Source organism: Bos taurus, chromosome 16 (genome assembly GCF_002263795.3).
Source record: "Bos taurus isolate L1 Dominette 01449 registration number 42190680 breed Hereford chromosome 16, ARS-UCD2.0, whole genome shotgun sequence".
Lineage (NCBI taxonomy): Eukaryota > Metazoa > Chordata > Mammalia > Artiodactyla > Bovidae > Bos > Bos taurus.
In genome coordinates this window covers 60219424-60246872 of record NC_037343.1, presented here as the reverse complement: position 1 = coordinate 60246872, position 27449 = coordinate 60219424, and the positions used below count along the sequence as shown (strand labels likewise).

Genomic DNA, 27449 nt, shown 5'->3' with positions numbered 1-27449 from the left:
AGTACTATTTTTTCAGTATTCAACTTAAAAGATCTCTGCAGCAGACTCACATGTTTGTTTTATAATTGCCCGCTAAACTATGATAGTTTGTTTCCAGATGGTGCCCTTCCTTCAACCTGCACACAGTCTCTCCTTGTTTGCAGGCGTTCAACCTCCTGCTGATGCCACTACCCCCACCCCTATTTAAGGCAACAGAGAGGAAATCCTAAGGAGATTTTTCCCCCCTAGTCTCCAGCAAATTTTTGGTGACGTAATATGTGGGCTGAACTTGAGTCTCCTGAGAAAGAGAGGGAATCACTATTCGAGGGTACTGTATATACAATCTGGGTCAGCTGCAGCTGGTTTTACTGCATTTCTCCATGTGGCAGACAGAGCAAAGCCACAATGCTTTCTCTGCTGGATTAAAGACAGCCCGCAGACCAGGAACTTCCACTCTACTACTTAAAATTACATAGGTGGCTTGTCAAATTCAATTGATTAGTGCTGTAAGAAGAAAGAAGCTCCTTATTACAGCTTGGATTCAACGGTCCAAAACAAAAATGCAGTTGCCATTAAAGTCACAGACGAACAAACGTCTACTCTGATTTTTAAAAGCAAGAGTAAGAGCAGCAAGTTTCTGGGCTTGCTTTATCAACAGATGCAAAAAGGTATTTTAATATTTCTTTTACTTTTATTTTAAAATTCTATGAATGCTGAAATGTATAATTGTTTTATATTTGTAGTAGAAATGTCAAAATCTCTTATTAATCAAAGACTTTTGGAACATACTACAATTTGCTTGTCTGGAAAAGGTTTTGTTTTGCAACTTTAGATAAAACTGGTCATTACATACTTTGTGATGATTAATGATTTATTTGAGGTTCAATTTAATGGTATTTAGTGTGTATGTTTATAGATTGATGTACATACATTCTGCATTTCAAAAAACAAGTGCTTTAGTGACATTAGAAATTTTAACAATTAACGTTAAATGTATAAGATTTATTGCACAATGATAAAAACAAAAGGATACAAACTAAATAGTTGTAAACATGATTAGTTTGTCTTTGCAGCTACAGTGTGTGTGCTAATGACTTACATGTCCTGTTAAAATATCTTAAAGTAAAGCTACAAACACAATTAAGAAAACATCAAATTAACTGCAAGGCTTTGCAACGATACCCCAATCACAGCATAACCAAATATAACCTAGTATTTAGTAATCCTAAATATAAGAGTTTTAAAATAAGTCTATGGTATTTCTTGCTAAAACTCAAACTTTTAAGTAGTTTCTAAGTTTATATGTAACAGTACTTTAACTTGGGTAACAAAAATTAAAACTGCTACAACCAGAATTATGTGACAAACCAAAGCGATGGATACATTAAGTAGTCCTAAAATCTTACAGAGCATAGTTAAGAAGGAATACAATGTGACAGAAGCACTGCATAAGTGGCCCGTGTTAACAATAGAAAGTAAGGACCCAGAAGACACAATTACTTACATACATAATTCAAAGACCAAAAGTATGTAATACTTTTAGACAAATACAATTTTGGTCAACGAACACAATTCTTTAAATATTCTATCTAGGAGCTTTGTTTAATTTTGTTACTAGACTAAAAATAAAATTACTAGTTACCAACAATGAGCTTTAAAACCAAAGACACTTAAGTTTGCTATGATTTGGGGGTTCTCTGTCCTTTTAAAAAACCAAAGAAATTCAAGGTAAGAATCTTCAACAAGCAAAAAAATGGTAAAGCTAAGTAAGATTTCCTCAACTTCACTTTCATGTCCTTTTCTTAAAGATTCAAAACTCTAAATACTGGGACAATCTCTGTTAAACATATTTTATAAGAAATTCTGATAAAATTTCCAAGAAATACTGAATCAGAAATATGTCATCCCTTTCTTTTCTGTTGTTGCCGCTATGCAAAGTACAGGACTTCAATTAAACCTTGGTTCTTATGGAAGCCTTAAGCGAGCATTTAATCTGAAACCCAGATAACTATTTATCCCTTTCTTAAACATCTCCAGGGGATGAAATCGTTCTTGAGGCTCTTCCCAGAACATAATTCACAATCTAGAAGTTCTTTATCTACAGTATCTTCAGTGCTTCATAAATTTAATTTCATTGCCTCATGCTGTTTTCAGGGCATGACACTGCCAGTTAAATGCCTCTACGCGTTTACCATCTGAAAGGAAGTCAAATCTTTGCTTTCATTTCTTCTCCCTACTAACTGGCAATGTAGCAACTGTGAAGAGAAATAGTACCAATAAAATTAACTCAAAGCATGGAAGGCTTTTTTTTCCCCCCTAAAAACAACCAAGCAGACATAGATTTAAACTTAAGTATACTGTAACTAATTTACAACATTCTCGTGGGGCCTAGGAAAATTTTAACATATACAGAAAGGTTTTATGAGGTAACACAGATTTATGGATCTTTCACTTTTAAAACTGAACATATGTGGGAAAATATTAAATGAGAGAATGTTTTCATAAAAGGTAACAGTAAATGTATTCTAAAAACTCATTCTTTACTCATGACGTAGCTAGTCTACTACTTAAGAAATGTGGCTCCTTATTCAGCTTTAGGTGACAACGAAATCATGACTTTTGTAAAGGATAAGGAAATTGTATTTATTTTTTTTTTAAATAAACTTTCTGTTGTCCCCTTTAAATGTTAATCCTAGGTCAGATTCTCTTATCGTAGATGGTGATTCACCGTATGATTTAATTGTACAGGAACCCACAAAGAGCCAAGGCAGAATACAGCAAAAGGAAGCTATGGCTATTTTAATTTAGATTTGTATTTTCACATTTTTGTTCTTCCATAACAACACCGATACAAAGTTCCAACAGAGTTGGATTATATGCTTCTCAGTTCTATACAAATCTGTGTCTGGTAGGAATGTAAGACCTTCAATCAGAACACTGCTCAGAAAAGTCTACATGTTTTGAAGTTTCACGGTACTTTCTGAATTTTCCTTGTTTTGGTAGCTTTTTTCATAGTAGATTACTTAGATAAAATGATTTTCTATGATCTAAGAGTTTCCATTCCATTACTGAAATGAAAGAAATGAGTGCATCTGAACAAGGGCTGCATTAACTACAGGAGAAACGCTGTACGTTTACCCAGGAGGCTGATGGCTTCTATTTTACTGTCTGCAGTTTTAAAAATAAACCATATCTAAATCCCATGAATCTGCAAGTATAACAAGAAACATTTTACTGGTTTTTGGTACAGGTAACTCCAATATAGTAACTAAAGCCCTTTTTAAATAAAATAAATGAAACTTGGTCTAAATTTTCAACTGATGTCAGAAGGCAAAGGATGAAAACAAAAAATGAAAAGTACTCATCCAAGTGTGCTTCCGGCTATCTGTCAGCAAACAGAAGGCCTCGGACACAGATATGGAATATTATTATGCTCATCCCTCCTATCTTACGTTAATAAAGGAAAAAGAATTCCCTGCACTCCATCCATTCTTTGCTTTATTTTCATTATCACTCCAGTTTGCAAACCTTACTCATTTGAAAACACTGAAGTAGACATGGTTTTAGAAAGTAGTAGTCATCTTTATGAGGGAAGCCTGTTATAAAGGGGAAGCCCATCTTTATGACTCTAGTTGAAGAGTCCATATTTTATTGATACAACCTTTAATTTTAGGAGGATTCATAATCAAGTCAGACATGTTACTATCAACTGATAGAATACATATGGAGGGAAAGGAATGGCAGCAGAAAAGCTTGGGATATAAAACTGATCCACAAGTACTCGTGCATAATTAAGTAAGGGGTCAATGTAAAGAGATACAAACCAGGAAGAGACTGTGAAAGACAAGGAACACAAAGTTAAGATTCCTCTGCAGTTATGACCCGAGTAGGATAAAAGTCACAGGTCTAGAGAGGTAAGAGTAGAAGATCTGAATCCCATCTAAGTGTTTCAGCTTCTCCAGGCTTATTCTCTGCAAAATGGTGTATGTTTACATCCCAGTGCTGCTGTGAATGCAAACAGTTAATATGAGTTAAGCACTACATAAATATAAAGGATTGTTATAGTGTTGGTGATAGAAAAAAGGACAGAATATGTTGCCATATGATACAGTTGTTAATGAAAAACATGAACCCTGGAGTCTTCTGCTTGGGTTCAAATTCTGGCTCTATGTCTTAGAAAGCAGTGTGCCTCTGGGTGAGGTACTGATACTTAACATCTGGATGCCAGGTTTTTTCATTTGAAAATGAAGATAGTAATAACCTACCTCAGAGGGCTGTGGTAAAATCATTTAATGCATGTAAAAGGCTTAAACAATGCCTGGCACGCCCAATAAAAATGACCCACTGTTACTGCTGCATTGCTATTTATTAGTAGCATCATAAATCATTTGGGACCTGGCTTCCCAAATCAAAAAACAATTGGGTGGAAAATGGGATAGAAAAGTTCTTGGTATATCCACTGCCATCCTTCAAAAACAGCACACAAGAAGTTTATAAGAGAGGAAGGTGGGCTATCCTGCAGCACGGTGGGCTATACTGACGACAGGATGATACATCCTATTCATTCTAACCGCTACTGCTCTGCAGGGAGGTAATGAAAGAGAAAGGAAGCAGTTTTGCTTCCTGGAACTAGTTTTACTGTTTTCTAGAGTGTTTCTATCGATTATACCATAAAAAAATAAGCATTTATCTTTCACAGCAGAAGTGCAACATTCCAAGCACACATTTCAGCCTATGTGCCACTGCTAGAAACACTGACTAAAGAGCCAGGGAACCTGGATTCTAGACCTGGCTCTAATATTACCTACTTGTGTGGCCTTGGCCTTCAACATGCCCATGGGAGCAGAGAAGTCTTAGATGATATGAGATGGTTGTTAAACAGGCACTTTTCACTAATCAGATTCAACTACAGTTGAGTTTCTTTCCTTGGTAATGGTTATAAAAAGTTATTAATATTTTACAAAAATGCAGTTCAGTAGAACTTCTCTTAGAAGAATGAACCTGCTGAATCATATATAAACTTAGAGCATATATAGGAATATGATTTAGGAAACACGATTACCCACAGTGAGCATGCTATCATTCTCAAACTTGTCACCAATACCAAAAGGACATACTATGAAACAAGCAAAAACTACTATGCTAAAACATTCTGGTTTTACATTTTGTCTAAAAATGTTTCTTTAATTTGACAGATAAAACAGATACTTATTAGAGAAGGTCAAATTAATTCAAAACATACAATATAAAGAAAAAACACTGACCAGCAACTTTCACACTAGTTAGAGAAGAATGTTGTAATTAATTTTTTACAGGCATTGTGTACCATTTTCCCAGCCTTAAGACAACAAGTGAGCTTTTTAAAGGTAGGAGAAGTGTCTTACTAGGGTCTCAAAAGCCCCAAGAGCATCTAACCATATGCCTCAACACAGGGGCACCAAGATCTGCTCACTGAGCTGGGGAACAAAACGCATTACCTAAGATGGTAGTTGGAAAGCTCTTCTCTGAAACCTAATTTTTAAACAAATAGGAAGGCACTTAATATGGAATTTAAAAATTAATAACTTTAATTCTGGCCCCATTTATTAACACCAATAGATATTCAGTTTTTCCCTTACTTTTTTAGATTTCTGACTTAAAAAGTAGATTAATATTAATTATTTTCTACTTCTTCCCTTCATTGGTTTGCTTTTTCTTTTTTAAAGATAGCATACAACCTCATTTCAAAATGAAGGCTTTTATCTGGACCCTAAGTGTGCTATTCTTCCTACTAATGGGCATTGGACATGGCAGAGGAAGACAGTTCAAAATTAAAAAAATAACCCAGAGGAGATACCCTCGCGCCACAGATGGTAAAGAGGATGCAAAGAAATGTTCATACACATTTCTGGTACCTGAACAAAAAATAACAGGGCCAATATGTGTCAATACCAAAGGGCAAGATGCAGGTACCATTAAAGACATGATCACCAGGATGGATCTTGAGAACCTAAAGGATGTGCTCTCCAAGCAGAAGCGGGAGATAGACGTCCTGCAGTTGGTGGTGGACGTGGATGGAAACATTGTCAATGAGGTAAAGCTGCTGAGGAAAGAAAGCCGTAACATGAACTCTCGAGTCACTCAGCTCTATATGCAACTGCTGCATGAGATTATCCGAAAGAGGGATAATTCACTTGAACTTTCCCAGTTGGAAAATAAAATCCTCAATGTCACCACAGAAATGTTGAAGATGGCAACAAGGTACAGGGAACTGGAGGTGAAATACGCTTCCTTGACTGATCTGGTCAATAACCAGTCTGTGATGATCACTTTGTTGGAAGAACAGTGCTTGAGGATATTTTCTCGACAGGACCCCCATGTGTCTCCTCCTCTCGTCCAGGTCGTGCCACAGCACATCCCTAACAGTCATCAGTACACTCCTGGTCTGCTGGGAGGCAATGAGATACAGAGGGATCCAGGCTATCCCAGAGATTTAATGCCGCCACCGGATCTGGTTACTTCTCCCACCAAAAGCCCTCTCAAGATACCACCGGTAACTTTCATCAATGAAGGTGAGTTACCTCTTACTGCTAAAAATGGAAGTACAAGGTCAATATGTTTTATGGTTTATGAAATAATGCTCATAATACATGCCTATCCTTCATTTTGGTGATGTAATTTTACATGAATATTAAATTTTCTGATTTTGTTTTCTATTAACCTGAAATTGTTCTTAAATACATCTCTCAGTCTTAACAGTTTCTAGAAACAGTATACTTTGTGGGAAAAGTAGTCATTCATCCAAATTCTTATAATCTAAATTATTTGCACTGAGACAGGAATGAGTCCACAATCCACTCCTAACCTCTATGCCATCCTACCTGTCTCCAGCTAGGTCCTCACATTTGCTAAACATCCCTTTCATTTACCTCTTGCTGTTCTTCTCATCATTATCTTCCTCAGAAGGAATGTGTAACAATTAGTTCTCACTCTCCTAAAGTTACCCTGGTGGCTCAGAGGTAAAGAACCCACCTGTCAATGCAAGAGAAGTGAGTTCAATCTTTGGATCAGGAGGATCCTCTGGAGAAGGCAATGACAACCCACTCTAGTATTCTTGCTTGGGAAATCCCATGGACAGAGAAGCCTGGCAGGCTACCGTCTACGGGATCACCAAGTGTCAGACACGACCTAGCAACTAAACAACAACAGTATCTCCCGAAGCTTAGCATTAACCTCCTCCTAGCTCCACTCTCAGCACATGCACCACCTTCTGCTGCTGTGCTGAGATACTTAGTACTAGGTTCCTTGTGCTTTCCTGTCTTGAAAACATTTGCATAAAACCCAGGCTTCTTGCTCTCAGTCTCAAGAAGAAGAAAAAGTATGCTGTGCTTAGTCACTCAGCTTAGTCCAGTTCTTTGTGACCCCATGCACTGTAGCCCGCCAGGCTTCTCTGTCCATGAGGGTTCTCCAGCCAAGAATACTGGAGTGGGTTGCTCTGCCCTCCTCCAGGGGATCTTCCCAACCCAGGGATCGAACCCAGGTTTCCTGCATTTCAGCAGGATTCTTTACTATCTGAGCCACCAGGAAAGCCCATGAAAAGGTATCCACCTCACCTATTTTTCAAAGCTAAAATACCCTGTAACCATGTAAATATAAGTAAGTCTTCAATCCACAAAAATCCTGAGGATTGATCCTAGTATCTCTACCTCTAATTCCATCCCTTCCTCCTTTCATTCATTATCAGTCACTGATCAAGGTGTCTGCCACAAAAAGATGAATAAGTCATCTTTGTTTCCGTCTAGTAAGCTCACTGTTAACGTTCTGAATACATTTATTTTACACATACATCCAATTTCTCGTAAGCTATATTCTCCTGAATTTTTTACAAATTGACTTGTTTTCTTAAAGGGAAAGACCCAAAGGCCCAAAAGTTAAAAAAAAAAAAAAAAGAAAGAAAGAAAAAAATTAATTGTAGTTTATTCACTTATTGAAAAGGGAGGACAAAAGACTGCATGTAGACTAAGAAATAATTAAAAAAACAAAAAACAGAAAAAAGACAAAAGACTGAAAGTATGTACATTGCAAAGTGCTCGTGTCTTTGTGTAGCAGGGGACATCACTGACCATTCACACATCTCTGCTTTCTTGGGTATCCAGATGATAATACTCTAACTCTTCCTACTTCTCTAGGTCCTTCACTGGCATCTTCTTCCTTCTCCTATGACTTAAAGGCTTTCTCGAAGATGTTCTGTTTTATTAGAGGTCTCACACTCCTTCAAGGCTACAAGCTTCACCACTGCTCAGATAACTCCGGCATGGAGCTCGCCTCCTGATTCTAACCAAAGCTGGATGTTTGCACCTGGATCATTATCTCACATGCTGCTGCTTCCTCTACTGAAATGCCTTCTTTCAGCTTATCTGTCCAACCTGGTAGATTTCAAGGCTTAGCTAAAATAGTGTCTTAACTGTTATACCTACTCAGATTCAAACAAATGTATCTAGAAGTCTCCCTCCCCAAACTGCTGACAATGCCTTCAACATGTTTTTTTCCATTACATTACACTGAAGTTATTTGTCTGCATGTCTGTCTCCCTGTTAGACTGAACATTTCTGGAAGAAAGTAAACTGTCTTTTCATTTATCTATCTCAAACATCTAGCCAGGATTAGGTGTGGCTGTTGTATTCCGCATATTGTAAGCACTACAATACATGCTTGAGGAATGAATACGTAAATTAATAACTAGACCCTAAAACAATCTTTCCCTGAACTAGCATTCTACTTTAAGAAATAAGTCAATTATTATTGTAAAAACAATAATTACTGAGGAAAATCTAGAAAATACTAACAAACTTTTAAAAATGCTTCTGGAATATCCAAATACTCAGAAGTAAACTACAGTAATAGTTTACTTCTGAGGAACTACTTTATAGTTACTAGTAGTAATAGGAGTGTACATTAGAGCATAAGATGCCCTTAGTACATTTATCTTTTAAGAAATTACAGAAATTTTGGAGCTCTGGTCAGAAGCTAGAGATGAGAACCTATTTATATGGGCTTCCTTGGTGGCTCAGATGGTAAAGCGCGTGTCTGCAGTGTGGGAGACCCGGGTTCAATCCCTGGGTTGGGAAGATCCCCTGGAGAAAGAAATAGCAGCCCACTCCAGTAGTCTTGCCTAGAAAACCCCATGGACAGAGGAGCCTGGTAGGCTACAGTCCATGGGGTCACTGAGAGTCGGACACGACTGAGTGACTTCACTTTTCATTTTCACTTTCTGAAAACACTTTGGTAATAATCTTCAGGTCTTTCTCCCCCGCTCCCCCCATAAACTTTAAAAATTAACCTTGTTCTTTTTTCCCCTCTATAATTATACTCTTCAGTTCAGTTCAGATCAGTCGCTCAGTCATGTCTAACTCTTTGTGACCCCATGAATTGCAGCACGCCAGCCCTCCCTGTCCATCACCAACTCCAGGAGTTTACCCAAACTCATGTCCATCGAGTCGGTGATGCCATCCAGACATCTCATCCTCTGTCATCCCCTTCTCCTCCTGCCCCCAATCCCTTCCTGCATCAGGGTTTTTTCCAATGAGTCAACTCTTCGCATGAGGTGGCCAAAGTATTGGAGTTTCAACTTCAGCATCAGTCCTTCCAACGAACACCCAGGACTGATCTCCTTCAGAATGGACTGGTTGGATCTCCTTGCAGTCCAAGGGACTCTCAAGGGTCTTCTCCAACACCACAGTTCAAAAGCATCAATTCTTCGGTGCTCAGCCTTCTTCACAGTCCAACTTTCACATCCATACATGACCACTGGAAAAACTATAGCCTTGACTAGACGGGCCTTTGTTGGCAAAGTAATGTCTCTGCTTTTGAATATGCTATCTAGGTTGGTCATAACTTTTCTTCCAAGGAGTAAGCGTCTTTTAATTTCATGGCTGCAATCACCACCTGCAGTGATTTTGGAGCCCCCCAAAATAAAGTCTGACACTGTTTCCACTGTTTCCCCATCTATTTCCCATGAAGTGATGGGACCAGATGCCATGATCTTCGTTTTCTGAATGTTGAGCTTTAAGCCAACTTTTTCCCTCTCTTCTTTCACTTTCATCAAGAGGCTTTCCAGTTCCTCTTCATTTTCTGCCATAAGGGTGGTGTCATCTGCATATCTGAGGTTATTGATATTTCTGCATATCTGAGGTTATTGATATTTCTCCTGGCAATCTTGATTCCAGCTTGTGCTTCTTCCAGTCCAGCGTTTCTCATGATGTACTCTGCATAGAAGTTAAATAAGCAGGGTGACAATATACAGCCTTGACGTACTCCTTTTCCTATTTGGAACCAGTCTGTTGTTCCATGTCCAGTTCTAACTGTTGTTTCCTGACCTGCATATAGGTTTCTCAAGAGGTCAGGTGGTCTGGTATTCCCATCTCTTTCAGAATTTTCCACAGTTTATTGTGATGCACACAGTCAAAGGCTTTGGCATAGTCAATAAAGCAGAAATAGATGTTTTTATGGAACTCTCTTCCTTTTTCCATGATCCAGCGGATGTTGGCAATTTGATCTCTGGCTCCTCTGCCTTTTCTAAAACCAGCTTGAACACCTGGAATTTCACAGTTCACGTATTGCTGAAGCCTGGTTTGGAGAATTTTGAGCATTACTTTACTAGCGTGTGAGATGAGTGCAATTGTGCGGTAGTTTGAGCATTCTTTGGCATTGCCTTTCTTTGGGATTGGAATGAAAACTGACCTTTTCCAGTCCTGTGGCCACTGCTGAGTTTTACAAATTTGCTGGCATACTGAGTGCAGCACTTTCACAGCATCATCTTTCAGGATATGAAATAGCTCCACTGGAATCCCATCACCTCCACTAGCTTTGTTCATAGTGATGCTTTCTAAGGCCCACTTGACTTCACATTCTAGGATGTCTGGCTCTAGGTGAGTGATCACACTATCGTGATTATCTGGGTTGTGAAGATCTTTTTTGTACAGTTCTTCTGTGTATTCTTGCCACCTCTTCTTAATATCTTCTGCTTCTGTTAGGTCCGTACCATTTCTATCCTTAAAATTACACTCTTAGGAAATAAATTTCTGTAAATGAAACTGATAGGTAAATGGATTCTGACTTCTCTATTTTGGTGTATTTTACCACCCATTTCAGAATCTGTTTGGCTCATCTTTGACTCTTCCCTCCTGTCCCATGCATGGAGTCAACTAAGTTGTATCTGTGCTGCTTTTCAGTCTTTCATGGATGTGTCCCTCATTTCTGTTCAGAACCGGAACTCTAACTTAGATCCACATTATCTGTGAAAGCAGAGAGTGGACAAAAACGTCCTGGATTACTAGCTGGGTGACAGCTGGGTGGAAAGGGTTGCTCTGTGTCTGTTCCTCATCTGTAAAGTGGGGATAACAACAGTATTTACCACACATGAGGAGCCATTAGAACCATGGACCTGGCACTCAAACATTATTCTTACTGAGAATTGTAAAACAGCTTGCCAACTGATCTCTTTAACTCCATTTTCTCTTTCCACCAAAATATATTCTACACTGCCAACAGATCTGCCTCAAATTTCCATCCTGATCACAACACACACCTGCCCAGCAGGTCCTTACTACAAACAGAAAACATCCAGTTTGCTTAGCCTGGGGAAGATTAATATCCTCCTCAAAAGAATCAACCCCACTTCTTTAGCTTTCCTTCTATTGATTTCTTTCACAAAAACCATCTGCTTCAATAAAATAAATCAACTCATTGTCTTCTAAATATTTCCCATGCATTCTCCCTAATTCAAATTGTAAGGCTCAGACTACAGTATTATACAATACAAAAGTGAGTCCTCCTTGAAGCCTCTTTGAGAGCCTCTTTGACTTCCCCAGGCTTGAAGTGATTGTTCCTACACGAATGTCTCTACACTCTATAACAAAGACACGATATTTCTTATATTCACTGCTGAATCATCAGGTATCTTCACATGTACACACAGTACTTATGTATACACACATACATAAAATGCCTTCAGTCTATAGTGTAAGCTCCTTCATGGTAGGTGGATATTGTGTCCTTTGCAGATGCTAAATAAATGCTGATTAACTTGATATTATATTTTTATAGAGCTTCTTAAAACTGTCATTCCAAAGACCTTCATGAAAGTACTTTAACACATTCTACTCTACTGCAGTCATTCATTTTATGTTGTAACTGTCAGAAACAAGAGGCTAGTGAACCAGTAAATTGGGCAAATGATGATCATTATTAAGATCTCCATGCCCTCTGATTTTCAAGGGAATGATGTGGATGGAATGATCACCTGGACATATAAAGAAAGAAAAAACTTTTTTATATTCTCTTAAAAATAGATGTCTTGTCTAAGCCTTTAATGTATATAATTTATCAGTAATTTTTACATATAATTTATAAATAAACATAACTGAAGTGTGTGAATTTTTTTTTTTTAACTGATGGGATGTATAGTCACATAAATATGGGGATGACTGCCATGGAGTATCTTAATTTGATGGTTATCGCCAGTTCTGGAAGAAATGATAATTCACATATTCAGACAATGACACACTAAGCATGCCTATGGGAAATGAGACACATCAGCTCTAGGTTTTACTAGACACTGAGCTGCAGTGCCAAAAAATCCAGTATTAGAGAGTTAAATCTCATGCTAAGGATTTAGCATATCAAAGGTCCCATTAAACAGACTTGCTTTAAAAGAAATAATGGTGTATATATCCCAAATAAACCAATCCTTAATGTAAAAATGAAGCACGGGCATAACTTCTTCTGTTATTCATTATATATTTGTTGTTCTAAGCAAACATTAACTTTTTATTTTTTTCTGTAACTGTTGGTCTCTGAAACTCAAGGACATTAATTAGCTACAAGGGAAACTGCACAGAATTAAGGAAACTTGTTTTCTTTGTTATTGACCCTGGGTAAGTCACTTTGCCTGTTTTTCTCATTTGTACAAGTACTGGTGGGACTGGAAGACTCTAATACCTCTTTCTAGTTCTAGTATTCTGTGATTCTTATCAAATATAAACTACAACAAGCAACAACAGACTTGCTATTTTTTCTTTATATGTAATGTGCTAAAATCTTTGTTCATATTATTCCTATGTCAGACTGGAAAATATGTCAGCTGTTTGGGTACTTGAACAAAAAGGGCAAACATGGATGTCTATTGCTGAACTCACATATGCTCCTGGCACCAAGAATTTCATATTACTGCCCTCTACATGTAGGTACATGGTCATTCTAAACCCTTTAAATGAATAACGTGTATGTATATTTAAAAAGTGTCCTAGCCAATCACAGAAAGTCAAATACTATACAATTATTCTACATATATGTGAGGTATCTACAGTAAATTCAGAGAGACAGAGAGTAGAATGGTGGCTGCCAGGGGCTGGGGGAGGGGACGATGCTGAGTTGTTATTTAATGCATACAGAGTTTTAGTTTTCCAAGAGGAAAAGAGCTATGGAGATTAATTGTATAGTAATGAAAATGTACTAATGCCACTCAACTGTATACTTAAAGATGGTTAAGCTGGTACATTTTATGTTATATATATCTTACCAGCATTTTTAAAAAGGTATCTTAATGACAGGCAATTTTATATTTTCATTTAAAATGGTTATAAGAAAAGTGCACCTCAGGAGAATAAACTTACTATGAGCTTATGGCAAAAAACAGAATATTTTTGTTCATTTACAATAAATAATCCCCAGAAAAATTACTTTCCCTCTACCTGAAAAACAAAATGTTTGGGAATGTAACTATACATTTGGCAGACTGTTATCAAAAAATTCTTAACTGGTAATGTTGTTCATTGGCGATAGTCTTTAATAAAAGAAAACACTTTCCTTTTACAGATGGCATATTTATAAGTTCATTCCTTGTAGGTAAATGAAGTTGAGAAAGTTCCTTCATAGTATGTTAGAGAATAGACCTGCATACCAGGAAATCTGGATTCTGGCAAGGCTCTTCTGAGGCTCAGTTGCTTCTTTTCTAAGAGCTTGTTGTGATGATTAAATGAGGTGATACAAATGAAAATAAGCTTTGTGTATGCTCTGACCATCCCTGTCGTATATTTTTGGAGTGTAATTTCCAATATATGCCTTGCCATGTATGGGAATATAAAAGGCAATCTAATAAAGTTAAGTTTGAAAAACAGTCATTAGAAACTAAAAACATGCTTTTTAGTAAGTAATAAGCTAATTTTCAATTTAATTATTTATAATGCTTCCCATTAGTAAATTTTAAAAATGCAGCTGGTTTCAGTGGAATACTTATATTAACATTTAAACCAACAAAAACTAAATTAACGAGGACGACTAGTTGAGCAAAGGGGCTGAAGTACGCTTCTATTAACCAGTTATGAAAAACAATTGGTATATTCTTCAGTTCAGTTCAGTTCAGTCGCTCAGTCGTGTCTGACTCTTTGCGACCCCATGAATCACAGCACGCCAGGCCTTCCTGTCCATCACCAACTCCCGGAGTTCACTCAGACTCACGTCCATCGAGCAAGTGATGCCATCAAGCCATCTCATCCTATGTCGCCCCCTTCTCCTCCTGCCCCCAATCCCTCCCAGCATCAGAATTTTTTCCAATGAGTCAACTCTTTGCATGAAGTGGCCAAAGTACTGGAGTTTCAGCTTTAGCATCATTCCTTCCAAAGAAATCCCAGGACTGATCTCCTTTGGAATGGACTGGTTGGATCTCCTTGCAGTCCAAGGGACTCTCAAGAATCTTCTCCAACACCACAGTTCAAAAGCATCAATTCTTCGGCGCTCAGCCTTCTTCACAGTCCAACTCTCACATCCATACATGACCACAGGAAAAACCATAGCCTTGACTAGACAGACCTTTGTTGGCAAAGTAATGTCTCTGCTTTTGAATATGCTATCTAGGTTGGTCATAACTTTCCTTACAAGAAGTAAGTGTCTTTTAATTTCATGGATGCAGTCACCATCTGCAGTGATTTTGGAGCCCAAAAAAATAAAGTCTGACACTGTTTCCCCATCTATTTCCCATGAAGTAATGGGACCGGATGCCGTGTATATTCTTAAGTAACTTCAATATAAGAGCTCAGGTTGCTAACTGCATTTTAAGCTTATAGATTAATAAACAAAGTAATTCATATTTTTACAAGAAAGAATCTATTATCACTTTAGAAGGCATTTGCCTCAAATTTCCCATTCCAGAAATGCTAAATATATTTATCTTATACTTAACTCAACCCAATTAAAAAATTTACTTGTCGAAAGATTTTACTTGCTGACCAGTTATCTGAAAGTTCTAAGTTGGTTATCCCTTTCGTCCTACTTCTTCTATCACAAAAAACACGGTACTGGGACAAAGTAAGGAAATTAATGAGAAATTCAACAACAAAAAGAAAAGGATTTACCTCTCAAGTAATTAAACAGTTTCTTTATAGAAAGAGGACAGGTATGTTAAATAAAGATGGCTTCCAGTAAAGGTGCTATTCAAAGTATGAAATCTTCTTGTCTTTTTCAACACACTGTTCTGTTCAAAACATGGGTTCTTCATAAAAAAATACATGTTGTGAAATATGTGGCATGACTGGTCAGTATTTTTCTTTCTTTCTTTTTTTTTTTTTTGGTATTTTTCTATGATGAATCAGACCTATTAACTGGACTTTGTTAGTCTTATACAAATTTTAATCACCAAATAAACTGAGGAAGAAAGAGACTTCAGATTCAATGTACAGAATTCCATTTTCACGCTTTGAGAAGAATCCAATTGCATCATAGAAAACAACTATTTCAAGATTACTCAGTGCAAGTCACTGATGTAGAAAACGAACTTATGGTTAGCAGGAGGGAAAAGTGGGGGAGAGGGGTAAATTGGGAGACTGGGATTGACAGACACACACTACTATATATAAAATAGATAATAATAAGAATCTACTGTATGGCTCAGGGAACTCTACTCAGTACTCTGTAATGACCTATATGGGAAAATAATCTAAAAAAAAAAAAGAATGGACATATGTATATGTATAACTGATTCACTTTGCTGTATACCTGAAACTAACACAACACTAAATCAGCTATATATACTCCAATAAAAAATTTTAAGAGGTTGTAAGCAAAAGGTTGTAATAAAATTCCTATTTTGGAAGAAAGGTACTCCTAGTCTATACCTGTAAACAACTAATAACAAATTCCTGAATCATATCATAGATAAATTAATTTCTGATACTACACAAACCAGCAAGTTAAACTGGGAAACTGGCCTCTCAAAAATAAAGCTGGTACTTCTTTACTAGTCATTTAAGAATGCCTGGGAAGCACTTTTTATGGTAAAGAGAAAGCAGTAAAACATTTAATATAAGAATGATCTATAATCTAATCGCATAGCAGAAAATAAATAAGATATGCAAGTAATAATGAGAAAATATTTCTGCCAAGATCAATAGTATACACTGGGCTAAGACAGGTTAATGGTTTATTTATAAAAATAAATATAAACAAACACTAAATTCTGATACTTATTAGCTTTACTGAGGAGGAAAAAAATAGCTGCAAATACTGCTAATTTTATCCACATGTCTCAGAAAAGAATTTCTACCACATTTTCCTAAGCCTTTATATCAACCAAGTATAACAGGCATCCAAACTGCAAACATGAAGCTCACTACAAAAAAGTGGGTTTTGAAGATAATTTTAAATTTGCATAAACTGAAATCTTATCAAATCAAAGCTGGATCTAGAAAACCCAGGAACTCCCCAATTTGCTTAAATATCTGAGGGCCTATTAAATAGCAGAAGAGAGACAAATGGCATTCTACAAAAATTCTGTCAAGACTCCAAACGATGCTTATAAATGTTTTACAGCAATTCCAATAATCTAATGCAAGTCCAACTTGTAAATATATATAGTAGAATATAAAATGTAAACTGTCAAAATTATACTCAAATGAGTACAGAGCAAACATTTACAAAGATGACATTCACAGAAGAAGCACACTTACGAAATGAGATTTGTATGTACTGCAACAAAAACACTTCATGTGTGCATTAACTATAATACTGATACAAGTTTTAAAAGCAGTGTTCCTCAGATATTCTTGACTGTTCTGAAAGTGACAACTTAGAAAAAATCTGGTTAATTTTGTAAACAACTATGACAACTGCATTCTCAGACTGAAGACATCTATTTCAACCCTGCAGCAGACCTCAAGAGCTCTAAGAGCCACCCTCCACCACAGACATCTCATGCTGAACTTCTAACTCTCCTGGTTCATCAAGCTCTCTTCTCTCCATGCCTCGGCAGATGGAGCCAACACCATGGTTTCCCCACAAGTCTGGGTTAGCTAGTTCTCAGCCAGGTTTCCTGTGCGCCCTGCGGCCGATCGGAGGACTCATCAGGATATAGTGGAGTCTTCTTTCCCCACTTCCCCCTGGACTCTGTGGCTGTTTCTCTATCCCTGGAGCCTAACACAGTCTCCAGCCTATTGCAGATGCAGAAAAGACAGAACCAAGGAAACCACTGTGGCTGCCAGGAATCGTTTAATTCAACAAATATTTGAGCACTGAAGTGAGTTAAGCTAGATACACAGTTAAACTGGATATAAAAACTAGAGCTCTCACCCACAAGTAAATAAATAAAACACGTTACCATGCATTGCACAAAATAATCTAAGACTGGATCTGGAAATCATACTTCATTTAAACTTCTCTACCCTTCTCTGACTTGACTTGCATGCTTCTGTAACGTGAAGTAGCTCATACATGACTGGTTAAAAAAACAATGGTGAATAACATCAGTGAAACAAAGTGGTCAAATTGGTTCACATGGGATTTTATCCAAGCATAGTAATGTTCTGTGCCACAAATAACTGCAGATGAACACAAAGTATGCTAAGAGCTAACATTAACTGTTATTTTTAGTGCATGATTTTGCAGAACATGAGGTTTTTCAGGAATACATTATTTTTCTATAATAGAAATGAGTGTACATTCAACTCTGAATAGCCACATTAAATCTTTTAATACAACAAACATATTTATTACACAAGCTACTTAAATTATTAAATAAGTTACTACTATGTGTAAAGGTCAGCAACAAAGAAGAAAAGGGAACTAAGTTACTGATGATGACTATTTTATTAAGCACTGTGTTAAAGGCTATGAATACTTTGTAATTTAAATTCAATAACTGAGAAGGTAGATAGGTAAAAATAATTCACATTGCATTTAAATGGAACGTGATCTAATTTACAGCTAGTGTGAAAAGGAAAAACATTATTTTTAGAAGAGCCCTCCCTAGCTTAAGAAACCATTTATGAGTTTTCACAATCTAACCAATATCCTCACAACTATAAAAACATAAATTCTTAACAAAAATTTAACAAATCAAGCTATATATAAAAACAATAATATAACATGACCAAGTTGAGGTTATCCCAGGAACAAAAGGTTGGCTTAACACTAAAAATACAATCAATAGAATTTATCATATTAACAAATAAAAAAGAAAAACCATATCATCATGTCAGTAGATAAATAAAACGCCTTGACAAAATCCTAAATCCATTCATGGTAACAGCTCTCAACAAACTAGAAATAGAAGGAACAAGAATTTTTAAAGTAGTTATTACAGCTTAAAGGAAACTATGTCCATAATAAATGCAAGACTGGAATCTCAGAAGAGAAATAAAAATGATAAAAAATAATCTAATTGAAGCTCTAGAACTAAGAAATTTAATACTTAAAATAAATATAACCCAAGAAAGGCAGCATTATGTATTTCCAGTTTCTATAAATTTTTAGTAGCAATCAGTAGTGCTTACAGTCATTATAATTTTTAAAAACCCGAAACAGAGAAATATCAATGAAACACAATAAAAATATGGACTAGAGAAATTGATCATCTCTTCTTTTTGCGTGTGGTTTTCAATTTCCCTGTATTCAAAATGTGAAAGCAACTCTGATTCATTTGCTTAACAAACTATTAAGTTTGAACTTAATAGTTCAAACACTGATGACATGAAGTCAGAAGAAAAACAAAAACAGTCTCCATCCTTAAGGATAATCTAGAGGGAAGAGTTTACAGTTTCTAAGAAACCCTTCTAATGTTGTAGCTGTGTAACTATTTATTTAATGAGATTAATTCTACCCCAATAAGGCCCCATAAGGGACCTTGTACATACTTGGCATCGTACAGAAAACACATTCCTCAAAATTTCAACAATCCTATTATCATTACAGTACAGATTTTCTTGTACGAATTTTACTTGACTGAACTCTCACACAATTTCTAAAAATTCTACATGTCAGAACTTAAAAATTTTTAGTAAAATATAAAATTTGACAACTGACATTTCTATACTCATTTGGTTGTTCTTAAGGGTAACTTAGGGTTGATCTTTAGGGTAATTCTTATTTCTGAATCACTTAATATTTTGACATGCTTATTAAAAAATTCAAAGCATCAAAACACTGGAGAAGGGTGAAACTGAAGAATGCTCAGTAAACTAGATGCTATCTTTCTTTGATCAGAAATATGGAAATCACAAGTTCAAGAGTCAGGTACCCTACAAACGATTTCACAAAATGTTCTGTCATTTTAAAATATATGAAGAACTTATCAGTGGATTAAAAAATAGGGAGTGAATTCATACAACTGTGAGATAACATGGGAACAATTGTAGCATAACAGTTCAGAGCATGGGTTCTGGGATTAGAAAAAAGTGGGCTTAAGTCTAGGGTTTCAAGACTAGTCAGTTAACTGTTTCATCTACAGAACATCTGTAAACTATCAGAAGGTTACTGTGTAGATTAAATAAGAAAATTACTGTTAGTCATATAAATTGATACAACACTTTAGAAAGGCATGTTGCCAACATTCCTGAAATGTATTCTTATGAACTGTTGTATGAGGGAAAAATTTAAAAGATTCCATAAGCTTGGGAGACTGGTTTATTTCAGGGCTTCTCAGTCTTTCATATGTGAATGTATACTGTGTTTCTGAAAGGGTAATATAATACTTAGCAGTTCTAAAACTTACTTGACCGTGGTATGCCATTTTCACTGAGTATCTCAAGGGACTAGTGTGATCCACTGAAATCAAATTTTGGTAACTATAAATTGGACCCCATGAAAAACTGTAAAACTGTTCACACACTTTTGATCTAGCAGATCAATCCTGCAAGATTTTCATATGTATGAAAAAATGAAGTCAAAAAGAAGACACTATGTATAGTGTTATTTATAATAGCAAAAATCAGATGAAACCTCAGTGCCTAGTGGCAGAGGTAAGCATGATATATCAACATCAAAGACTGTGTCGTACAGTTACTGTAAGTGCTAGAATGGAGGCTGTAGTCCCATGGAAACGTTTGTTGAAACAAAAAGAATACAATTTTCTATAAGTGTCAGAATTATAACAATACAAAAAATAGATGTATTTGGACAAAGACTTGCAAGAACAGTGGAAAATCAAGTTAATGTTCCAGATAGTGGGACTCGGGGAGGGTAATTCTTTTATTTAGATGCTTTTTTAAAAAAAATTTAGTTTCTTTAGCTTTTGGAGGTTTGTGTACACAATACATTAAAAATGGTATCTGTAAAGAAAGATACAACGGTAAGACTCTTGACTAAAAACTACTTTAATATGGCTCTTTTCCTATTAAGTTTCCTGGCAATCAAAGCCAAACCAAAATTTTAATTACAGGACCATACAAAGATTGTCAGCATGCAAAAGACGCTGGACATTCAGTCAGTGGGATTTATATGATCAAACCTGAAAACAGCAATGGACCAATGCAACTATGGTGTGAGAACAGTTTGGATCCCGGGGGTTGGACTGTTATTCAGAAAAGAACAGATGGCTCTGTCAACTTCTTCAGAAACTGGGAAAATTATAAGGTAAATCAGTGATTCAGCCCTGGGGGGAGAGGTAGACAAAGCAGCTCTTGCAAGAATAGTCATTCTATGCAACAAATAAGATACACAGCTAAAAAATTGCTCTTCGTATGTTTTTCATTATCTGCATTTGTCCAAAAGACAATCCTCATCTTTGGTTTCAAGTCAAAATTAAAATGTAAAAAGGAAACTGAAGATGTACTTTAAAATGTTCCCTTTCAGTCTGGATGATTTACACATATATTTAATTCTTTGCAAAGATTGATCCTAATTTCATTTTCTAGGAAGACAACTGCTTTTTTGTTCATGACCACATCTGCACCCATTATCAAGTGTATTTAATCGGAGGTAAACAATCTTAGAAAAAAGGTCATGTTTTGGAAGTCCTATACTCTGTATTATTGCTTATAATAATGAGACATTAATATATCCATGTGAGAAATTGTATACATTTCTAAACAAGTAACAAGTGAAAGAACACAACCTCTTTGAAAATACATTTAGCATTAAGATCAGGTTTATCAAACATATTCTGCTGCATACTTGCGATGGCAAATATTTATGGAAATAGGATAGTTAATTTGTTACTTTCTTCAAACATTAACCTACAATTTTCCAACAGGACTTTGAAGATTACTATTTTATCATCTTACATTTACTAATTTTATTTTTAATAGAGCTAAAGAAGATAATTTGTTCTAAAACAGATATTACCATTTTTGCTGAGTATCATAAAAAATGTTAGATGTATTATTTATTTGACTATGGTGGAGACAATACCTTTAGAACAAAAATTTGTTTCTTTGTATGAGTATGAAAGAAATCAGGAACGCTTTTCGAGGATCTGGGTAGTGTACTAGTTAATATTTTTAGTTTCTATGAATAATTTCAATTCTGCTTTTATCTTATTTGTAGACTTTGGAGTTAGTTGTGCAAATAAATGCTGACAAATTGAGAGAAAGCAAAACAAAACAAAGTGATTACGTGGGACTTCAGTAGAACAGGTGATCTACAAAAATGGAAGATTACATTAACACTTAAATGGTCAATATCTTTAAGCTATCAGGTGTTTAAAACATCTAGAAAATGCTTACTATCTCTACACTCATTCATGTATGCATGTTCTTTGTTTAATAACAGAAAGGATTTGGAAACATTGATGGAGAATATTGGCTTGGACTGGAAAATATCTATTTGCTTAGCAATCAAGATAATTATAAGTTACTGATTGAATTAGAAGACTGGAGTGACAAAAAAGTCTATGCAGAATATAGCAGTTTCCGCCTGGAACCGGAAAGTGAATTCTATAGACTGCGTCTGGGGACTTACCAGGGGAATGCTGGGGATTCCATGATGTGGCATAATGGTAAACAGTTCACCACTCTGGACAGAGATAAAGATATGTATGCAGGTGAGTGAGAAAAAACTGATGCGTCTTCTTTGCAGGATCACCACTTTCTATGCACTAAATAGAACCCAGTTATAAAGTATATGCCACTGAAGTCTTTTCAGAAAAGTTGTTTTGGACTCAGTCAAAGGGAATACAACCTGCTAAAAGGAACAGCTTTTTAGGAGCTCTTCTCTAAGGCAATCGCAAAGCGTGAACTCTGTGAACAAGGTCTTGCTGTTCTAACCTGATGGGGTGGGATGGGAAACAAAACATAGTCATCTGGAAATAAACTTGCAACTGCCTACAGCTGCTAACAAATCCCACTGGACACCTACCATGTGGTAGGCACTGTTGTAGGCTCTGAGGAACACAGCAGTGAACAAAGTTCCTGCCCTTTGGGAACTTACTTTCTGGAAGTAAACAAAATGATTTCTCAGGTGGTGGCAAGTGCTTCAGGAAAAGTAAAACTGAACAAGGAACAGGGAGGGTGCCATTTTCCGTGGGTTGGACAAAAAAGGTGACATTTGAACAAGGCCCTGAAGGGAGTGAAGGAAGCAAGTCATTTGGGTACATGGGGTAAAGGCACTTTTTGGTAAAGACGACTAGCAAGATGACTGTAGCAGGGGGTACAGGAACTGCAGAAAAGCTTTATTCAGAGGAGAAATATTCTCTTTAGAAAGACTCAATTAGGTCATCCACATAATGTAATTTTTAATTTAATTTTCACACACTTTTTGCCTTTTTAGCCTAGGTTTCTGGCTCTGATAAAGCGATATCTCCTGAAAATTGATTTATTTTTACATTGAGCTCTATGGCAAGCAGCACACAGGTCTCTATTTCACTCTGGCAAAAGAGGAAAAAGGAAGACAGATTTGACCATAATATATGCCTTATTTACAGAAACTCATTTGATTTGTTAATAGTACTATTTTAGATATAGATTTTTTTGCTATTTTAAAAATCAATTTTACCCAACTTTACTCTCTTTAGCAACTCCATATCTTTTTCCCTCCCAATCTCTCCCATTTCTCTCTCTTACATACAAACACTACTTGCATTTTATTTACCCTGCCTCCCAGCAAAGAAAATCACTCACAACAACAACAAAAAAAGCATGTGCTAATAAGCAAAGAGCAAAATAAAAAAGGCAATTCAAGTGATCTTTCAAGTAGTTGATACTCAAGCAACAGTAACAGGATAAATGAAAAAACACCACTGTGAAGATAAAGGTTAACTGAAATCAGTAAGAAAAACTCAAACTGTTCTCAAAGTAGAGTAGGTTTTTGATGGTTTACAGAGTACCACACTTAGAAGAAACTTTTACTCTGATGTCTGTATTTTTTTTCCTCAAAGGAAACTGCGCCCACTTCCATAAAGGAGGATGGTGGTACAATGCCTGTGCACACTCGAATCTCAATGGAGTCTGGTACAGAGGAGGCCATTACAGAAGCAAGTACCAAGATGGGATATTTTGGGCCGAATACCGAGGTGGCTCATACTCCTTGAGAGCAGTTCAGATGTTGATCAAGCCTATTGACTGAAGAGACGCAGTCTCCAATTTAAATGACACAGAACTCTAATTTTCAGTTCTTAAAAATGTAAATGTTACATGTGTATTATTTTGCACAATTCATTTCTACAGATATAGTTTTTTAAGTGAATTTTTACTATAACTATAAAAGGGGATTTATGAATATAGTTTCATCTTCCCTTAATATACTGTAGAAGATTATCTGCATCTATAATCCAAGTTATTTTAAAAATATTATTGACTGAATACAGCCAAAGTTTGTTTTCTAAAATGTAAATTATTTGTCACAACGTAAAACAAATTTTAGCTTTATTTTAAATCAAAATTCAATACATGTCAAGATCTTTAACAATTTATTTAAAGCCTTTATGAGAATGCTGTAACTTCCAATGGAAAAATAATTTTAAGATTTCAGCAACATCATACATTTTATTTATAAAAAATATAGACAGGAAATTAGAAAAAACTCTAGTTTTGCCAACAATTTGCATTGAATAAAAGTTATTTCAAAGTGAGTTTATGCCTTTCACATGAAATGATTAAACTTGAATTCTTGACAATATATTTTATGTCAATTTCAGAATGAAGAAATCCACAAGATACATATTTTTTAAAAACAAAAATAATGTTTACAGTATTTAAATGGCCAATTTATAGAAACAGAAATAGACAAATTAATTTTTCAATGTTACCTTCATATGATTTCGTATGAATACCAAAATTTCCTAAAATCTACTTTATGTTTTTATATCAGTAAAACATTGATATTACAAACGTGCAGAATATTTGGTGAGTCAATGGTTTTACAGAACTGAATTACAACTCTAAGCTTATTTATTAATACTTTTCCCTCCCTAATTTACTGATCTTAACTATTTAGAAAAAGTTTATCTGCTAGTCAAGTCAGAAAGTTTGGACAGCTTTACAAGCATTACTGCATACCGATGGGTGGGACTAAAACATCTTCAACGAGCTGTTAGATATCTTTCCAATACTGAGATTCAACAGTTTCAGGATGGAATCCACAGGGGTTTCAGTAGTCCAAATGGCTAATTCCAGTGTGTGTGTCTTTAGCTCATCTTTGCAACTAACAACTTTACTACCAATCTTCTAGAATAATTATCTTCTAAAAATATGTTCTGCTTAGAGCAGATCTTCCCTTAACTCATTTGTGAACTAAAAATTTTAGAGGAATCTCTTGAGACTTTTGCTCAACCAGGCAGAACTGAAGATAATTATCTGCACAACTTTAATCCATCAACATCAAGTCCAATGTTTCTGCTCTGCCACATCTCAAAACTTCTGGTGAAAGAAGGTAAGAGAACATCAAGCTGACAGCAATGTTATTCCCTGCTTTATCTGGTCATTTTGGAATGGTTTTCAAGTCCCTCTCCACCACCCCTAGAACCAGAAAACTCCACTAGAAAATTTCTGGGAGAAATTAGGCATCTAATCATTTTATCAAGTCTTAATTGAATAAAACTTTACGAGGGCATTCCATTTATTTGCAGAACTACAGCATTTCACTCACACATCCAAAACCCTATTAAAGACAAGTCTCAGAGAATTTTCACAGAAGAGGAATATTATTAACACGAGAATCATGTGAAAGTCAACATACAAACTGGAAGACTGCTGAATGCTCACAGCGCCTTGCCCACAGGTTCATTATACCCTCCTTTATAGAGAGGTGATACAGCTCTGCTCAAAAGTTCCTGGAAAGCTTAACAATAACTTAAGCAACTGAGTTCCTCGAGATCAAGGAGTAGGAAGCAATATTATATGATGGCTAAGCATAGGTCCTAAAGGCAGAACTGCTTGGCTTTGTGGCTCAAATCTACTATGTACATGTGTTAGACTTAGATATTCCTGAGGTCAATTTATATATTCCTGCCTCAGTTTTCATATCTATAAAGTGGAGATAACAACAGTACTTAGCTCATGTAGTTACTGTGAAAATCAAATGAGGTAATACATGTGGTGAAACATTTAGAATAATGCTTGATACTAGTAAGGACTCAGTAGACTTCAACTACCAGATTATTCTTGCTCATCTATATACTTTCTGCATTACCTATCATGTGGTGTCTTGCACAGAGTGAGTAACCAACGTGCTAAAAGAAACAATATCCAAATTTTCCAGCACAAAATTACACTGATCCACGATCTTCATGTGCAAACTTAATAGAGCTATGCCACCTGTTAACGGCAGGTAGTAAAGAGCATTGGCCATAAGAAAAATTAAGAACAGCCATAGTAAAAAAAAGAAAAAAAAAAAAAAAAAGGACTCCTCTGGTGGTCCAGTGGTTAGGACTCTACGCTTCCAATGCAGGGGGCTAGGGTTCAGTCCCTGGTTGGGAAATTATGATCCCACATGCTGTGTGGCACAGCCAAAAAAATAAAAAAAGGAATAGCCATACTAAGAGATTTCAGCCTAATGAGAATCTTGTGAGCGATTAGGTTAAGTCACATGTATGGTAGGCAAGGTCTGATAGCTAGCCACTTTACAGGTTACTCGGGAATAAGATGTGGTTGCCTTACCTTCAGTAAGATTGAGCTATAAACTTGAAGCTGGTTTATAGAAGGATTACTTATGTTTAGTTATTTTTAATAAATGAAATGAAGCTTATCCTAAAAATGACTTAGACTCTATCCTCCACTCAATGGGACATCGTCAATATTAAGGAACCTTGACATCTCTAAAATTAAGTACATATGAACTAATAAACTCATCCTCAGGCTCCAAGCCTGTGTGAGTGTAAAGATCAGATTTTCAGTTTAATGTTCACTTGACTCTATGAGTCAAGGAGTGCTAATTCTTTTGGCATTATATTTGTTAGGACTCCTACTAGTAATCATATAAGAAAACTGTAAAAGCTTCTACAACTATGAAAATGTTTCAAATTACCTGTAAATCTGTACTACTGTGATATGATTTTTATATACTTGAATTAATCAATAGTAAGTTAAAGATGATTATATCCTAATGATTTTTTTATTCTTTTAGTGTCTGAGAAAATAAGTAAGAAAAGAATGATTCTACGTAATGATGGCATGACCTCTCCTTAAAGAAGCCATAAAAATAAGCTCAGTTTTCAAGATGAACTCAAAATTAAAACTAAAGACAGATTTCTAAAATATTAATATAATTCCATAATGCTTTCTTGGAGCTATAAATGAAATGGTTATAATGCATATCTTAAGAGCAAGTCAATTTAACCTCCCTTGTTCAGGTTTTTTCACTTACATGAATAATAATATCACTTATAAACTGTTGTAACAAATTAGAAAATTTATGTAAAGTGTACAATGTTGGGCATATGGGATTAAATTGCAAATAAATGTTACTTAAGATTTTTATTATTATCCTCCTATTAAGGTTTGCTAAAAAATTTACAAAACACGTTACTGAAATATCAAGTTGGAAACACTGCTGGCAAAGCTGTTGGAACTGGGGGAATCTGATTCTCTTTATGATTAAAATGCAGATCTATATAACTTCTACACATAATATACATATATTTTAAAGATATAGGCTCTTCAAAAAAAACAAACAAACCCCAAAACGATGAAAATGGGAAAGCAATCAATATAACCCCATCCCTAGCCCTTTTATATCACAAGTCTCTGAATGGCCTAAAGTAAACTTCATAAAATACACTATTAAAGAAAGTT

The 27449-nt window shown here is 35.8% G+C and overlaps 2 protein-coding genes across 7 annotated transcripts in view; one reads left to right on the top strand and one right to left on the bottom strand.

Moving 5' to 3' along the window:
* The window catches only part of RALGPS2 (Ral GEF with PH domain and SH3 binding motif 2), a 165365-nt gene that overhangs the window by 43271 nt on the left and 94645 nt on the right, over positions 1-27449 (bottom strand). The gene's annotated exons all lie outside the window — the stretch shown is intronic.
* ANGPTL1 (angiopoietin like 1) lies at positions 306-27131 on the top strand. Of its 3 annotated transcripts, XR_009490751.1 has the most exons (6): positions 310-647; positions 5685-6530; positions 20663-20856; positions 21994-22264; positions 23597-25089; positions 26782-27131. XR_009490751.1 is itself a non-coding variant. In NM_001075426.2 (5 exons), the coding sequence occupies exons 2-5, from the start codon at positions 5708-5710 to the stop codon at positions 23782-23784; spliced, it is 1476 nt and encodes a 491-aa protein (NP_001068894.1). In that variant the 5' UTR covers positions 306-647; positions 5685-5707; the 3' UTR covers positions 23785-24548. The 3 variants fall into 3 exon arrangements, 2 of the variants coding, with proteins under 2 accessions (NP_001068894.1, XP_015330623.1); NM_001075426.2 differs by lacking the exon at positions 26782-27131 and having other exon boundaries at positions 306-647; positions 23597-24548; XM_015475137.3 differs by having other exon boundaries at positions 5689-6530; positions 23597-27131.